At 45.3% G+C, this 17,503-nt stretch overlaps 1 protein-coding gene across 2 annotated transcripts in view; it reads right to left on the reverse strand.

Moving 5' to 3' along the window:
* Glut4EF (Glucose transporter 4 enhancer factor) overlaps positions 1 to 17,503 on the reverse strand; it is a 157,091-nt gene that overhangs the window by 14,874 nt on the left and 124,714 nt on the right. Inside the window, exon 5 of one of the 2 annotated variants that reach the window (XM_089468211.1) lies at positions 2,632 to 2,697. The exons of the other annotated variant lie outside the window; for it this stretch is intronic. Coding sequence (XP_089324337.1) covers positions 2,632 to 2,697 — 66 coding nt within the window. The remainder of the gene's footprint in view (positions 1 to 2,631; positions 2,698 to 17,503) is intronic. 2 annotated transcript variants of the gene reach the window in all.

A 17,503-nucleotide genomic window follows, 5' to 3' on the forward strand; every position in this document is an offset into this window, starting at 1 on the left:
GGCAAAGTGAAAACTTGCAGCAGTAGCAGTTGCATAAACAAAAAGCCATCAGTGCAAAGCCACATGGCTATGAATGGGAGAAGTTCGCACGAATTGAATTTCAAATTCAAGGAAAACAATATTTGTAGCGAAATTTGATTGGAATGCCAGCAGAAGCGTTTGCCACAAGCTGGATCTTTGCGTGAGTCTCAGCATCATTTTCATTTCGATTTTCTGTGTGGGTGCGTCTGTGTGTGTGTGTGCGTGTTTCTGTTGCTTTGCTTTTATTTCGCTGCATATTTCATGGGGCTGCGTGGGTTAGCGAAACCCTTTTCAATTTGGCGCTAGTCGGGATTCAGACTGGGATTTAAATATTCCATTTCTAAAATTCCACGACGCTTGCAACTCGCTTGCCATAATCTAACAGCAGCCCATCTGCTGCTCCTGCTGCTAGCCAAACAATTTGTTAGCTGCTTAGTATTAAGATATTTTTTGGCTGCTTTGCTAAAAACTTTGCACTCTACATTTGGTCTTGTTGTTTTTGTTGTTTTGTTTCTTGCTGCTCCCTGTGAACTTTTTGGCCAGCCAAGTGTCGACGCGCTTAATTGCAAATGATAACAGGCCATGTTGAAAGTTCTCATCGCTTTTTCCCTGTCTGCTTTTTTAATTTCTTCTCTGCTGACCCAATTTGCAGGTTTTTTCATTATTTTCCTCTTTTTTCGAGCTCGGCTCCAGCGAAAGTGTCGCCAGCCCCGTTTCTGCCATTTTCCTGCTGGCTTTTCATTATTTGCTGTTGCTGCTACTTTTCTCCTTTTCCCCTCACAGCTTACGCTTGGCTTCGTTTGCCTCGTCTGGCTGCCGAGAGTCTATGACTCCAGAGTTCTTCCTGTTTAGATAAAATGCCAAATACCGGATGATTTTTAATTAGAATTTTTTCCCCCTCATTGTTGTAGTTGCTGCTGTTGCCGGTTTTCCTCCCTCTCAGTTCAGTTATTGACTCTAAACAATGCGACCGAGCAGCAAGTCAGTCAGCCAGGCGGTTGGCTCGAAAAGGAGCTCAAGTGAAAAGCAAACAATGCTCGAAATTGTCGTTTGTTTAGACTTTTGCCTGGGCAAATAAGTTTTCATAATATTTTTGCATTTAACCGGCTTAAATCATTTTAATAAACTCTTCCACGGCTCTGGGCAGCCAATGCCGGCTGTCGGCTGGTAGCTTTAATAGTTTTGGTCCCTTCGGTGGGTCCATTGTTTCTTCCTTTTGGCCACCCGTCGAGCTTTGTTGTTGTTGTTTGTTTCATTTGTAATTTAAGACGTCGCGTTCCTTAATTAATTCCGTTTACTTGCGGTTTTCGACATAAATCGTAATACGATACCGAAATGATAATGTCGTGACTCGACGGGGCAAGCCGAGCCAAGTTATTTGTAAGACACGTTGCCTGGGGTGCATACTACAATTAAATCGTTTTTACATTTGGCCACGTCAAGAATTGTTTTTTGTTGTTGTTGTTTTGAGTAAGAGGAGTTTTATTCAATCAGAAAGTGCGGCCATTAAAGGGCAGAAGTAGATTTTGCAATCGCATTAAAGCTGCCTCGGCGTAAACTTTTACATTTGATTAACTTGAAGACTTTCAAAAGAAATAAACGTTTTCTTAACTTCGGCAAATTCGGTTGAAAGAGAATTCAGGCGAATTAAAACGGCAAATGGACAACATTTGCATTGATGAAATGACAATTGTTATTTGAAAGACACAAAACAGATAAAATGCAAATAAGTTAAGCAGAAAAAAAAAGAACGCCGTCATAGCCAAGTAGCAAAGAAGGCCAACAATAATAATACAACTTGGCCGAAATGGCCATGGGCTAGCCGGCTGCTCTCGGCTTGGGGCTAAGCCATTTCCGGCTATCGACAGGCGAAAGTGAATTGAGGAGTGAAAGGAGAGCCACAATAATTTTCATAAATTTTCCAGTTTCTTGTACTTCTTCTTCTTCCTCTTGCTTATCTGTTTTGTCTTATTTTCGTTGTTGTTTCAGCGCAATCAGCAAACGAAAAATGCAGTAGTCCGGCCTGATGATGTAATGGGCCAGCGCACATATTTCATTTGAATAACTTCGTAATCACAGACCATGGTCCGTATAGTCCGGGATGCGGACAACCTGGAACCCCAAAACTAACAAAAACACAAAAAAAAAACAAAAGAAAATGAAAAACAGAAACTCCCCCTAAAAAAAAAAAAAAAAAAAAAAAAAAGATCGGGGAAAAACAAGAGGGAAAAAAGCGTTGAAATCAAATTGGCTTTGCGCTCAATGGACGATTTGCTTTAGTCGAGCTACGGATTTTTATGGCTAACTTTGTTATGGCAAGGTGGGCGTACAGGCCACGCCCACTGGCAAACTAAACTGTAGACACCGAAAAGGCATTTGGACATGTTTTTGCTGTTGTTGTTTGCTGCGTTAGCCTTTGGCGTTAAATGTTTGCTGTCAGTCTGTCGTTGTTGTTGTTGTTGTCGTTGTCGTTGTTGTTGCTGCTGTTTCTTGGGCTGGCTTTAAAATGTTATTTGCAATTTTGATTTGGCTTCAATTGCGACGCAGCAGAAAAGCCAAGAGTCGATGTACATATAGAAATGGAGGCTAGCTAGGTTTACTTGTACTTACGGCATGCGGCATTTGGTAGAGTCGGGATGCCGAGCAGTGTGGCAATGCGGCGTGGCAGGCACTCACCTGTAAAGACAAACAGGTTAAGGAAATTGGTTAACAACAATTTGCATAAACTTTAAGCGATTTCCGCGTAAAGCCAGCTCGCACTCGCACACGTACATATGCTGGTGTGTGTGCACACTTTGATTGTTTTAAGGCAATCAAATCGATTTCAGCTTTCGATTCGCCACGAATTCGATTTGCCATTGGCAATTCGGCTTGACACATTCGCGCCGCGATGTCATAAACTGGCACAAGCTGCGGCAACCCATTCGAAGGGAGACACAAAGCACTCGGAGCTAGACAATTGTACTGCTGAATGTGTCTGTGTCTGTGTGTGTGCGTGTGCTGCATGTGGCATGTGGCTGAGAGATAGCCTCGTTCCCAAGTTTACCATGTCGGGGTCAAATAGTTTGCCGACTTTCGTGCGCAAACCAATTGGCATATTGTGCCTATAAATATGCATGGCACACAGTGATTCGGCCCAGCGATAGGCTTTAGCTAATGCCCTACATAGCAGCGGCAGCAACTGTAAAGGAGCAGGGTAGCTAACCAGTCGAGCAGGCCTTTGAGCCTTGCTTAAGCCTGCTTCAGCTCACATCTTGACTTCTTCCGACATTTCATGTCGACGCTCATTTACAGCAAATGCCAGACATTGACATGATTTCTGAGCGACTTGTTTTGCATTTCGTCTAATTGCCACGTTAATTGAGCACAATTACAGACACCCTGTAAAGGCCGCAACAGCCTTGCATGTCGCACTGGGTTTTACCACTATTTCTTGTGGGTTTCGTGGAAAAACCTTTTAATTGACTATGTTCACAATATGAATGAATGACTTAAATTCAGTAAATGCGAGAGATACGACAGATAGAGCAACTCTGTGAGTGAGAGCGAGAGAGAGCGAATTGTCTCAAAGCCATGAGTCGACAATAAATTTTGGTTAATTAGCAAAAACATCGCTTGGGACAAATTAAAAAATCCCCCTCTTTGCGAAAAACAATTTACGGGTAGCTGCCGGCTGGACGCGTGCAGCAGCAGCCAGCAATTTGTCATGCACGCGCAATTAATCAAAAGTTGAATGACTTAACGGTGCAAAGGCTTCGACTTTTGATTAAAGTCTGCTTTGGCCTCCTTTGTTTAAATTTCATATCTGCTCACCGTCTCTTTGACTTTTTTTGTTGTGCTTCGTTTTAATTGTTATTAAAGACATTTGACGCTGATTGCACTGTGCGAAATTAGTCATCATTAGCAGACTGTTGCATATTCGTGGGCGTCACAGCGTGCGGCTGTCAGACTTGATGGATGAATGGCTGGCTGGCTGGCTGGCTTGGCCTGGCCAGCTGAATGGCGCGACTAAGCGTGCGCTGAGATAATTGACCTTTAAATATACTCTGCCCACGCACACACACACACACACACACACACACACACACACAGTATGTACACACACACAGCTGCACGCACAGTTGAAAAGTCGAAACCCATTCAGCCGGCATCCTGCGCCGCAAAGTAGGCTAAAAATATGGCACAGCAGCGCCAGCCGAGGCAACTACAATGACGATGATGATGATGATGTTGATGATGATGGTCCAATAACCTTTTATACGGCTACGGCCTGTGCCTGGGCTCTGCGCACAGCTTGAATGCCATTGACACTGGCTATTTGGAGGCTGCCGATTCGGGTGGTGCGCCGGTAAGAGATACTTATTTGCCATGAGTGGAATACAGGAGGCAGGAGGCACAGGCAGGCAGAGCGCAGGAGGTAAGCGCTAAGAGGCAGCTGCGTATAAGGAGTCATTGCTCGAGAGCCTCACGCACTTACTGTTGGCCATTCCCCCCGGCCGGCTTCTACGAACAGCTTTTGGCCACATTTTGTTTTTCTTTTGCCTTACTGTAGTTGCTGTTGTTGTTGTTGTTGTCATTGTCGTGGGGATTTTATGGCTCTGAGGCAGGCAAGAGCTGCGTTGGCGTCGTAGTCGTCGTCGTCTGTGTTTTTGGCAGCCAAAGTCGCGTCGCAGCACAGCGCATCGCATCGCATCGTATCGCATCGTGTGCGTGCGAATGCCCCGTTTCAAGGATATTTTGCGCTTTGGACTTGTTTGGCTGCCTTTTGGCATTTTATTGTGTCGTTGGCACGCATCGAGCGCAAAAAGTTAAATGTTTAATCATAAAGAATAGAGAGAGAGAGAGAGAGAGAGAGACAAAAGGAGACAGATACCGAAACGACGACTAGGTGGATAAACATTAGCCAGGCACTGTAATGTCTCCCAATTGGAAAGGATTGCCGCAGATCAAAAAAGTTTTGCGCTTCGAGCACTGCTTAATTGAATAACATTAGGAAATGGGATTGGATTAGCCGAGCCAGCGAAAGGTTGAGGGTTTGGGGCTCTTAAAGCTAGCCAAGGGCGGCGTCACTTTGGCCGAGATGAATTAAAGCTTTCACATTTTAGCCGCTGGCTAGAGCAAGAAAGCGCAAAGCCAATATCTTTTAATTCATTTAAACATAGTGCCTTTTTAGCGCCCTAGTTTCCTTTTTTATGGCTCATTCGCTTATCTGGCCAACACTAATTGCCGCTTAGCCATAAAAATGGCAGCCTGGGTGAAAAGTTTTTGCTTCTACACTTTTCGGCTGCTGGAAAAGCGTGTGGCAGTAAATTTCATTAGGGCATTTCGCTCGCTCGCTCGCACACAGCGCCCTCTCTCCCTCTCCCCCTCTCCCTCTCGGTCTCTGCTGTTGCCAGCCTCTTGACTGTGCCAATGTTGTGGCCATTGGGCCAGGGCTCTGGGGTAGCATTCGCAGAGTTCGCATCCCGAGTTGAATAAACTCAATAAGTTCGACTCGTTTCGTTTCGCCTCGCTTTTTTATAATATTTATGTCTATGTGTGTGCTGGTGTGTGTGTGTTTGTTCGTGTTGTTTGATGTTTGTATTTAGGTATGTAAAATTGTCAAATACGTCTAGACTGCGAAGGTCATTGTGGCTAACGGCTCAGGGCATTCAATTGTGCACGGCTTAGCGCTCACACAATACGAATCGCAATATCCGAGCTGCAGTCTATAAGAAAGTTCTTTAGTTCTGCCTTAATGCAATGCAATGCGTCATTTGCTTTGTTAATTGACATTTGATTCTGATTTTAATTCTGATTACGGCTTTGATTTCGATTTTGATTTGTATATTCGATTGAAGCGACTTCGCATACGTTCCGAAAACGTGACTAAGCAACGAGCTGTGAATGATCTTTGCTCAGCGAATCTGAAAACTGCAGTCAAAGTCTCTTCTCTTTCGATATGCGATTGCTCATAGAGACGAAGCGCTCTTTAGCCATGTTGCACATTGATCGCTCTTGCTATTGTTGTTGTTGTTGTTGTTGCATTTTGGTTTCCATTGCGGTGACCTTAGCTCATTTACTCGCTCGGAGCGCTCTCTCTCTCTCTATCTCTCTCTCGCTGTTGCGAATCCATTTCCTCGGCTGTCAGTGCATTGACTTTTGACAACAATAACAACAACAACCGCAATTCGCAACAGTTGATATGCTTTTTTAATGAAACTAAATTTAATTAACATATTAACGCACTTAACTACAATAAAATGCAATCTGCAATTTGCCGTCGAGTTCATTGAACTCGGAAATATTTGTAAGTCGTGTTGAGCGGTTCAAAATTTCAGTGCGGCTCTTATCAGTCAGCACGCGCCTCTATCTCAAGGCCGGCCACTAATACCAGTGCAACGCCAAATATCAATCTATAATCTGTTCTATACATATATGTAGACTATGTGTTTGTATGTACATACATATTTATTTTTTAACACTTAACTGACGAGTCGCAGTCGCACTCGCATTCACACGACCTTGATGACAATGAACTCACTTGCAGTCTCACAACAGGGCATGACTACATCCATGTATAACCCGTATATATATACATGTATGTGTGTATAGAAATATCGTTTTGTCAAGTGCGCGTTTTGCTTTTGAAATGTGGCTGTACGGCTATAAAATAAAAACATCTATTTTACGGCATATCGCTGCGATAAGATAGCCGCACACATTCAATTTGCATCATAAAACGTAAAAAACAAACACAAAACTGAGCGAGCAAAGTATAAAGAAACTGTTTACAGTTTACAGTTTACCGTTTAGCGTTGACTGTGTTTACTGTTTACCAACTTCAGTTCACGGTTGCTGTTGCTGTTAATGTTGCTGTTGTTGCTGCCAACAAGTCTGGCCATGCACCCCTTTGTCTTAGGGCTCCAACACCACCGATAGATATGACGACGCCTGGTTAATGATATGGCTTATGGCCTCAAAGTTCCTTCAACTAATTATATATTTTTGATTAAATAAAACGCAGTATCGAAAGTGTGTGTCAATATCTGATAAGCAAGTCCATTGGCTGTCGATCTTTCTCCTCAATTTCGCAAACAGCTTTCACACGCATGAGTCACACACAGACGCAAAAGGTTTTGTTTGCTGCGCACTGCTTTGGGCTGGAGTTGGGAATGCTCACCAATACAGGCGCATGAAATGCATTCGAACTAAAGTGTTTCTAATATGTTATTAAAACAACAAATACAAACTTGTGGCAGTGCGAATGCACAAAAATAATAAATAGTCGGAACGAGTCGCGCTTGGCGTATGGATAAATTGGCTCAACATTGCTTTGTGTCATGCCATTAAAATTTGAAAAGCCGTATCGAGCGATGTCGGTTAATAACAGCCTACAAATTGCAGCAGATGACAGCAGCGGGTAGCAGGGGCGGGGCCGCTAGGGGGGCATTCAGCTTGGCTTGGCTTGGCTTGGTAGGGCGATTGCTGTTTGAAATGATTGCAGCGATGGGGAATATATAAATATCATGTAGGCGACTCGGCGCACTGGCACCTGGCTCCTATTACATGTGCACGGCATTATTACAACGCCAGCACAGCACACAAACACAAATACAAATACAAGCACTAGCAACACAGCAACAATTGCAAATAAGAGCTAATATTAAAAGCGGCAATTTTCCATGGCACCGACAGTCGACAACTACCCGAACCACCTCGAACCGCCTCGAAGCCAGGCGAACCACCCATTCAGCAATGCCTTTGCTTTTTGCGTGCCATATGCGAGTTGGAAAGGATTTCCGGTTTATGCTGTTGCTTGCCAACGGCCTACCCCCACCCCCAAGCCCATAACCCGTGCCCCGATGAACCTACAGCACCGCCTGCGCACCGGTTCCTGCCGCTCCTACTGCTCCTCAGCTCTATGCACTTCTTTAACCTTTTGTAATTGTTTTGTTAGGCAAATTTCAAAGCGCATAGCAAATGCCATGTCTCTCAAGCTAATGGCCGGCCCACAATTGATATATTATTTAGAGGCCTCCCATTGCGGACACTACTGAAGTATGAATATGGCTTTTGTTTCGATCGATTGCGACTGCGAAATGCCACAGCACAATGTTCCTGTCTTTGTCTAGGTTTGATGACAAAATCTCACCTGTGACAAAAAGGAGCTCTGCTGTGTGTTGCCTTCATAATTAGCCAAGAAAGTGCATCAAAGCGCAACTGAAACAACAATTGAATAAACCCACCTACAGAGCGAGAGAGTGAGACGGACGGAGAGAGAGAGAGAGAGAGAGAGAGAGGGAGGGTGCTACTGTGGTTGAATCCATGCACTTGAGTTCAAAAACTCAAACATATGGACTGAAAACGTGAGGCACAGGCCGGCAAACAGGATACAGTGCAGAGCACAGCAAAAATATGGGGGGCAGGGCCGCTCGAGGGGGTCGCAGCTAAATGCCAGAGATGGAGCACAGCTCGTGCTTTTTTCACGTGTGAGGCAAAGACCAGAAAAGAGACCGAAACCTAAAAAAAAAAAAAATTAAAAAAAAAAAATTAAAAAGGAAAAAGGTAAAGAAAATGCCCTTGCTTCAACACAGGTTTTGGGGCTTGCGTTGTTGCCGTTGCTGTTGCAGGCAGTCGGCAGTATGTACGTGCTGCATGGTAGAGGCAGCTCCGGTCTGCGTGCCCCTTCGACCAGCAGCAGATCCCTCTTCCATTTGCAATGCTTCTGCTTGGTTGTCGTGCCTTTGTTTTCGATTTGAGCTTAGTTTTGCCTTTTGCTTAAAGCCTTTTTGCAACGTTTACGCTTCGTGTTGTTGGCAGTGTTTGCACCGGTTGTTGTTGTTGTTGTTGCTGGAGTTGCTGTTGTTGTGGTAGGCCTGGATGTTGTTGCTTATCCTGTGTGTCGTTGAACTCGCAACCGGTGCAAAGGAATAGATGCAATGCCTGCACCTATGCCGCTGACATTGCATGCACGAGAGAGAGAGAGAGAGAATGAGAGAGAGAGAGAGATGGCGAGAGAACGAATGCCTCTGTATGCACTTGACTTTGGCAGGAGCGGGCTGCAGCGTGGGTCAGGACAGAGCTATGACAACTTTTGCGACAACACGCCTGCAGAAGCCTGAAAAGGCGCCGGCCCCAAGTCCCAGCATAAAAGGCGAGTAAGCACAAAACACCAAGCGAACGGCCAAGCGAACGAACGGGGGCTTAAGAAATGTAAACAAGCTAAAACAAACTGCAGTTCAGTTCGGGCCAGGCCAGGCGCCATGGCAACCCTATTGGCAACACTCTAACTGCCTGCCTGTGTGTGTGTGTGCGAGTGTGTGTGCATGGGGTGGACATTTTATGCATAAAAACTCTATTGAATTTTGTTTTGCATCCATGTTTGGGGAGCCCAAGCACAGCCAGGCTTTGGGGCTTCTCGTTTTCTTTCAGCTGCGTTTTTTTTTTCATTTTTTTGGTCTTTGTTGTTTTTTTTCTTTTTGGCCATAAACTGTGAGCATGTGTAAATATTTTAGCTGATATGGGAAAACGGGTTATGCGGCGGCCCACGCTGGGGGCGTGGCAGTTGCATTGACAATATACAATATGCGCCATGAATTCATTTGGCTGCATAAATTAAGCCAAAGCCAAAAAAATTGCAATTGGCAATCGGAAAAGGACTTTATGAAAAACTAAAAGATCTCAGAGCAAGAGTAACTGGACACAGATTTCGATATGAAGCAGAAATCATAAAGCAAAAATGAAATGCAAATATAATTTAAATGGATATTTATATTGAATAAATTTAATGTTGAATAGTTTGGGTTAAGCGAAAGAGTTGACAAATGAAACAATTGAGCTGTGATCTCTCTCTCTCTCTCTCTCTCTCTCTCACTCTCTTTATATGTATTTATAGTTATATATATTCATAGACTTTTCAAGCGCTGTATAATTCGTGCTTTAATGTACACATCACGATAAAGTTGACTCAGGGTACGGCCTACTCATAATTTCATAGTTTGCGAGTTCTTGCGATGTGCCCCGCGGTCTAAAGCTACACTCATGCATGCCATGAGTGTGTGTGTGTGTGTGTGTATATGTGTGCTTGTTGTTGTTGGTCAGTCAATAGCTTAGGCAGCTGCCGCGGGGCGCTGCGTAGCCCATTTGCCGACATGTAAAATGATGCGTAAACAATATTCTGACGCATCATTAAAACGCCTGAACAAGGCGCATCGATCAGCTTTGCGTTCAGTTGGGAATCAGCTTGATTCAACTCTGCGTGTGTGTGTGTGTGTGTTGATGGGCTTCTTTTTTTTTTTTTGCGCATAACGAACATGATTATGATGACGCATCGCGATGCATGAAAGGCAGCCCAGTTCCCAGTTGAAACTTTCAGGCACTGCCCTGCCTCAACATACAGCAAAAACAACTAATTCAATTTTGCTCGCTTGGACACGACCAAGCGACGGGAACTGGAAGCGGGACTGGGATCGGGTTAGCGTCCGAGTTCGTCATGTCCACCTTCACGCGCTGCTAGCAGAGTTCAACTGCCTCGCAGCGTACGCAGAGGATGCCACGCGTTGGCTCCGTCTCTATTGCACTCGATTGCCCTTCCCTATGTGTCTCCCTTTCTCTCCCTCTCTCTGGCTGTCGCTGTCTCTCGCTCTCTGTCTGCGGCTCTTTGGGGCAATGCATGTTGTCCAAATGTATCGCTTGATCGTTGCTTGCCCCATTGTTGTTGCTGCTGTTGCTGCAGCATGCTCACTGCTTGTTTATGCTGATCCCTGTAATGAGATATAATGCCGGCCGGCCGGCCCCAAGACAACCAAAATAACAACAACAACAACAACAATGAGTCGCTGCTGTTGCTGTTGCTGTTGCTGCTGCAGCTTCTTTACGGCACCGGCACCTGACCTGGCACAGAATGGCGGCTTTGTACTCCGGAGGGACAACAACGGCTTTGCCATAACACAGCGCGAATTTGTGCATAAATTGCAGCGAGGGTTGCTCAAGCCGTCTAAATAAACGTCAGAGATCTATACAAAACTGTTGAAGAACTGAGGAACTTTTCAAGCCACCCACCTATATTTATCAAGTATATTCTGTATTGTATATGTGCATATATTTATGAGAGCGACTGTGTGTGTGTGTGTGTGTGTGTGTGTGTGTGTGTGTGATCAACAGCAAACATCATTATCAGCATTTGGGCCACATCATTATCATGCTGCATTCATGATTGTTGTCGCATCCCAAAAGCAACAACAACAACAACAATACCAACAACACTGATAAGTCATGGGACAACAACAGAAGAAGCATTGCAGCCTCTGACTAACCCAACGCTTGGCAAATCAGCTCACGTTCGACTGAGTGAGAGGGGGAAAGAAAGAGAGAGAGGGGGTGAGCGAGAGACTGCGAGCGAAGGCGTAGCACAGCACTGACCTGGACAAGTGACGAAGTGACGCAGCGGATCCTCAGCAGCATTTGAGCTGACTGAATCAGCAAACATTATGCATACAGCTGATTCTGATTGGAAGAGGCGAGCGTGGGTGTGTGCGTGTGCCTGTGTGTGTGTGAGCAGGGGAGGGACTGGGGCTAACAGGGGTCGATGAGCTGAACTGCATGCGTGGATATTAATGACCGGCCTCGACCCCAAGCGAACGAACGGCAAACGGCAGCGTCAACGAACGTGCCCAAGTAATAAAGAAATCTTCAATGTTGGCGGGGGCAGCAATTTCATGCGGATGCAGGGATTAAGGTGGGCGGTGGCTGGGGGGCAGGGCTGGAGGAGGCGGTAGCCAGGGAGCTGCTTCTCGGAATGAAACAAACAAAAAACAAAAGCAAACAAGAACAAGAAATTGGCAAGCGCGTTCAAGAGGCGCATAAATTACAGCGCTGCTGGTTGGGGCTCGGCTCTGGTCTGTTTTGCTGTTGTTGTCGTTGTTGTTGTTGTTGCTTTTTTAGTTGTTGTTGTGCGGCAGGAAATGCTTTGGCATCGCCAATGCAATGTTGCATCGTTGACATTGCCAAGCATTTGCATTGACTCCTAAAAACTGAAAAAGGCGCATGCCACACCCACATGTTGCAACAGCCTCCGCCTCCGCCTCCGCCGCTGCTGCTGCTACAACTGCAATTGCAGTTGGAATTCTTTGCTTAATTTTTTAATTGCCGCCAAAGCAATTTTCCCTTGCCTTTGCTATTGTTGCCATCGAAGTCGGTAATTAAAAATGCGTAACGCGCCTTTGTTCTTGTTAAACATTAAGTGGTGGTTGTTGTTGTTGTTGTTGTCGTTGTTGTGGTTGTTGCGGGCACTAATGTGTCGGTCGCCTGCTGCTTTGATCGTACCACCAACAGCTGCTGGCTGTCGGCAACCTAGTCCTGGTTTCCTCTTGAGCTTACGGCCAGCTTAACCAGGTAGAAAATCGACCAAGTAAGCCAGATAGCCATGCCTGATCAAGCACGGCTAACTTTAGTAAGACTTACCCACACCTAAGCTAACTTTGGCTATATCATTAACAAGAATTGAGCACGGGGCTTACCTGAAATATGAAGAGAGAAAGGATATGTTAGATGTCGGCATATGATCGAGAGTATTTTTAAAAAATATTTTTGGGTTAAGCTAAGTACTTTGTATATTCTACATATAATGCTTGCAAAAAAAAAGCTCTCAAAATAAATACAAAGACAATTGAAATAGGCTGAAATTGCGCCGAGCCGAACCAAAAGCCGATGATAATAATGATGCCGTTCAGGTTCTGCGACCTAGCCCAACATTGTTTTTGTTTTACCCAGAGCCAACTCCTGCTACGGCTACGACTGTGGCTCTGGCTCTGGCTGCGGCTGCGGCTGCGGCTGTTGCTGTTGTTTTTCAGTTTTAATATCTGCGCCTCAGTATCATGTCGCGGAGCCAGTGAGCAACATGTTTGTAAGACTGCAACAACAACAGCAACAACAGCAACTTGCGAGTGCTGCGGCACTCGGCGGCAACAACAACAACGACGACGACGGCAATGGCCAAGCCTCTTGCCAGCTGCTTTTTGTGCCACTTCCACACACACACACACACATACAGAGAGAGAAGACAGCGATGTTGTAGTTGATAATGCCAGCAATATTGCTGTTGCAGTTGCTGCTGCTGCTGCTGCTGCTGCCACTTGCCGTGGACTGGCTCATCAACTGGATTTAGTGGCACATGCGAGCGCTGACTGCAAGTCCAAAGTCGCTGCTTGTTGCATTTAGTCATCGTTCTCTGCTGCTCCTCCATCATCATCATCACCATCATCATCGTCATTATCATTGCCGTTCACTGTACCCTGCCCTGCTCTGCGTTCCACTTCAACACCCGGCGCATTGCCTTTCCCACAGTTGCTGCTGCTGCTGCCGCTGCTGCTGCAACAGTTGCTCTTGTGCACAGAGTGCAGCAGAGTTCGTTCCACTCTGTTTTCTTTTTGTTTGTATGTGTGTGTGTGTTGATTGTTTTGTTTTGCTGATTTTTTTCTTTCTCTTTTTGCATTGCCTTTGCTGCCCGTTCGCTTTGTTTTGATTTCATGCATTTTGTTTTGCTATTCATATTTCTTCTGGATTTTGTATTTTGCTCGCCATTCCCGACTCTCTCGCACTGCCTGATAATTGCAGCGAGGCGAGAAACTGGAATTGCGCGCATGACGTCACGGAGGGCATTCACTTTATGCTGTTGCTGGTGCTGCTGCTGCCGTTGCTGTTGCTGTTGCAGCAACATGTTGCTGACATCTGCCGGGGAGAATGGGCAATCAATTATTATCGTGTACCGACTTTGGTCTCATTTACAATTGGTACGAGTTCCTGCTGCTGTTGCTGCTGCTGCTGCTGTTGCTGCTGCTGCTGCTGCTGCTGCTGTTGCCATTGTCCGGCTCTTTATGAGACACGAAATGTAAATTTTACACATCGATACGAAAGTTCGTAAAAGCAGCCATTGTCACGATAAATCAATTGCACTCTTGGCCTGCACCTCAGCCAACTCGTTTGCTCGCCGCATGCGGCAATGCTGCTGCCGTGCCAACTTCTTTGTCTGCTTCTCCTTCTGCTGCTTCTTCGTCAACGGGCGCTCACGGTAGCAACATGCAACTGACACTGACACTTACGTATGTTAATGTTGACAAAAGAGTCGAAGACAAAGCAAAGTAGCAGCCACAACAAACGCAGTTGCTGCTGTTGCTGTTGGTGTTGCCTCAAGTGCTCAGCAATGGTTGCTCGCTCTGACTGCATGTGATTTGTAACAGCAACAGAGCTCAGCTTGGCAGCTCTCTTATGCAGCTGATAGCCTTAGCATGTTACAATATGTAAACTACATAAATGCTGTAAATATTTATCACCCTATTGCTTGGACAATCAAATATTTAGATACTTGTACAGTTAGCTCAGAGACTAAGCAAGCAGAGCTCGGTAGTAACTGTATATTTTATAAATTTTTTTAAATTATTAATTTCAATATTTCACGGTTATAATTTATATATTTTTAAAAATTAAAAATGTTAAATTTTAATATTTTAATAAATTTAAAAAATTGGCAACTTTGCTAAACCTCCCACTTTTTATTTTATACTTAAGCAGATCGACTTTTATGAGGCAAACATGCAGCAGCAGAGCTCAAGCAGCTTTACATATTTATCTAAATATTTTCTCATCTTTATTCCCATTGCAAATATCCAAAAGTTTTCTTTGCTCAAGCTCTGCTCATATTATACATATATTTGATGTATTTATATGCTTTTCAGAAATCTATTTGATTTGAGTTGTGTTTCTGGCTGTCTGCTATCGGGCTAGATCTATATATTTTATGCATATGCTGGCAAACACATGAATGTCGTGGTTCGTGTTTGCATCAAATGAAGTCGCATTCTGTGTGTAGCTCTGCCCGCCTGCTGCCCCCTCGTGCACACTTGCCCCTGTTAAACAAAATAGTAGACAATTATTTAGCTACTGTTAACAATTTCGAAACATGTTCAACGCTTGACCTTTTTCTGCAGCGCTCACTTTATGAGCCCAACACATGAGCATACAACATGCAAAGCGCCGTGTCAACAGCAGCAACAGTAAAAGGCAACAAAAACAACAGCAATGCATTTGGGCCGTTTTGGTGCCGTCGCACCGCCCCGACCCGTCCCGCTGGCCGTTGGGCTGGCGTGTCAGCAATGCAATTATTGTGATTTCTTGTTGTTGTTGTTGTTGGCCAGAGCTTGCATCCGTGGCATGGCATGGTTAGGGCAAATAAAAGCCGCCACAGCTCACATTTTCATTTGAAGTCAACGTTGGGGCCTCAACTCAACTGGATCATTAGGCGCGCCCTGGAGCCATTAATTTCTGCAGCCCGAAAAGTGTTTGCCAATAGACGAGACGTGCGAGAGAGCGCAAAGAAAAACACAAACTAAACGCAGCATTTAAGATAAATTTGCGACGATAGCAGAGACCCAGACAGACAAACAGACATAGACGGAGACGGAGATGGAGTCGGAGATGGAGACAGAGCCACGTTCTGGCATGGAGCATGAGAGAGCTGGGAGCTGTAAGCTGTGAGCTGCGAGCTGTGAGCTGGATGCATGGGAGCTGGGTGTATAAGGGCATGGACAGCGGCAGCAAATGGCAATCAAGTTCAATGCACAGCAACAAGTCAACGGAATAGGAACCTGGCTGAAAGGATGGCCAGAGCATGTCTGCACTGCAAGTCGAGCAACTTATTGGCCATTTCGTTTTGTGGCTAAAACTTTGTCTTACCGTTCAAATCTGCTGCAGCCCAAAGGCAGAAGGAGCACAAAAACTGCAGCAGCAACTGCAACTGCAACAGCAACTGAAACTGTGCAACAGTTGAATGTAATTTGAAAATATATTCGAGTTAGCCTCCCATATGAGAGTCTGTTCATTATTTAATAAGCCGCTGCTCCTGCTGCTGCTGCTGGTGCTGCAGTTCAATGCTCCATTTGCTTAGTGAAATACTGATTGCAGGAAGGGCTGGGCTAAGGCAGCGGCTACTGGGCTGTAAATCAGAAAAATCAACACATAAAAACCTAAACAATCGCCTCATTAATTACAATTAGAAGTGTTTATTGCCGAAGCGCAGCCATAAAGTCGGTGTCCAGCCGCCGAGGCTTGCGTCATCATCAAAGAACGGACTTTAGTTAACGATCACAGCGAGCCACATTTTCGCCTCTTCAACAAAAAGAGAAAATACAAATAAAATGAACAAGCACAAGAAGAAGAAGAAGCAGAAGAAGGAGTGAACAGCGAATGCAGAGACCCAGTTGATGGCTTTGACAGCGTACCCCAAGTCGCCCCAGGCCTTGCGCTCGAGGGCCTTTACTGTAGGATTCATCAATCAACAGCTGTCACTGCAGCAGCCAGCAGCCAGCAGCCGGCAGTCAGCAGCAGTCGGCAGTCGGCAGCCCGTCAACCGGTTATGCTTGGTCCACTCTGTCCACACGGGTCCACTCTAAATCCGTACCGCTGTCCCTTTGAGTGCGTCTCTTGTGCCATTTGCAGCGCGCAGGCGCAGCGTTTGGCCAGTGCCACTGGCTCAGCTTCCTGTTGGCTTTAAACTATCCCCCTCTCTTTCTCTTTCTTTCTCTCCTGCTCTCATTCTCTCTGTGTCTATCGCCAGCTTCCTTCGACTGTCTGTTTGTTTGCTCCAGCCTGTTGCATTTCATGGCTCGCCTTTCTGCGGCCCGATTGCGATTCAGTGAGCTGTCGCTGCCGTCTATTTATGCAAATGCCGGCGATAATTGTGCCACGAATGTTGCATAATCATGACACATAACAAATGATATGCTGATTCCAATGGCAGCAGCCGCACATTCGCATTTGCAGTCAGCGTCAATGTCACGGCTCGTTAGAAATGATGGAATGCCATATTGAAAAGCCTGTCACTTGAACCACTTGGGAATTACAATATGCCAAATACATTATATACATGCATATCAGCATATATGTATATGTGTATTCATATGTATATTCTATTTATATGTATTGTTTTTGTTTTCAAACTCGAGCCTCGACACTTTCCGGCTGAATTGTTGCTTATGCATCCGACTGTTGCCCACATTTCCAGGTCATTTGCTCTGCCACGCCCACTCTGTTGGGTATTTATAGCATTTCGACCCGCTGGACAGTCACTACTATTATTTATTTTTAACGCTGACTGCCTGTCTTTTTGTCACCCTCACCTACTAGGCTCACATCAAAATGCCCTTTGGCAATAGGCCATAGACTTGGCCGGCAGATTTGCCCTGAAAGCGCGCTAAAAGTAACCATGAAGATAAATAAGGTTGGCTAAAGGATAAAATTGACAGCGTGTGCCTTTGATAAGCTCTCTACACTTTATCTACACTCTACAAGGGGGGATAGATAGAGAGAGAGAGAGCGAGATAGAGAGACAGAGAGAGAGAGCGTGACGCTCTTTTCATAGCTTGGCTTTCAGTATATTTAATACGCGCATAATTGCATCTCAGGTAACGGCAACTCCTCAACGCCCGCCCCGCCCCTTCACTCACCT

The sequence above is a fragment of the Drosophila arizonae genome, chromosome 2 (genome assembly GCF_054131065.1).
Source record: "Drosophila arizonae isolate 15081-1271.41 chromosome 2, UAZ_ARI_1.0, whole genome shotgun sequence".
NCBI classification, from domain to species: Eukaryota; Metazoa; Arthropoda; class Insecta; order Diptera; family Drosophilidae; genus Drosophila; species Drosophila arizonae.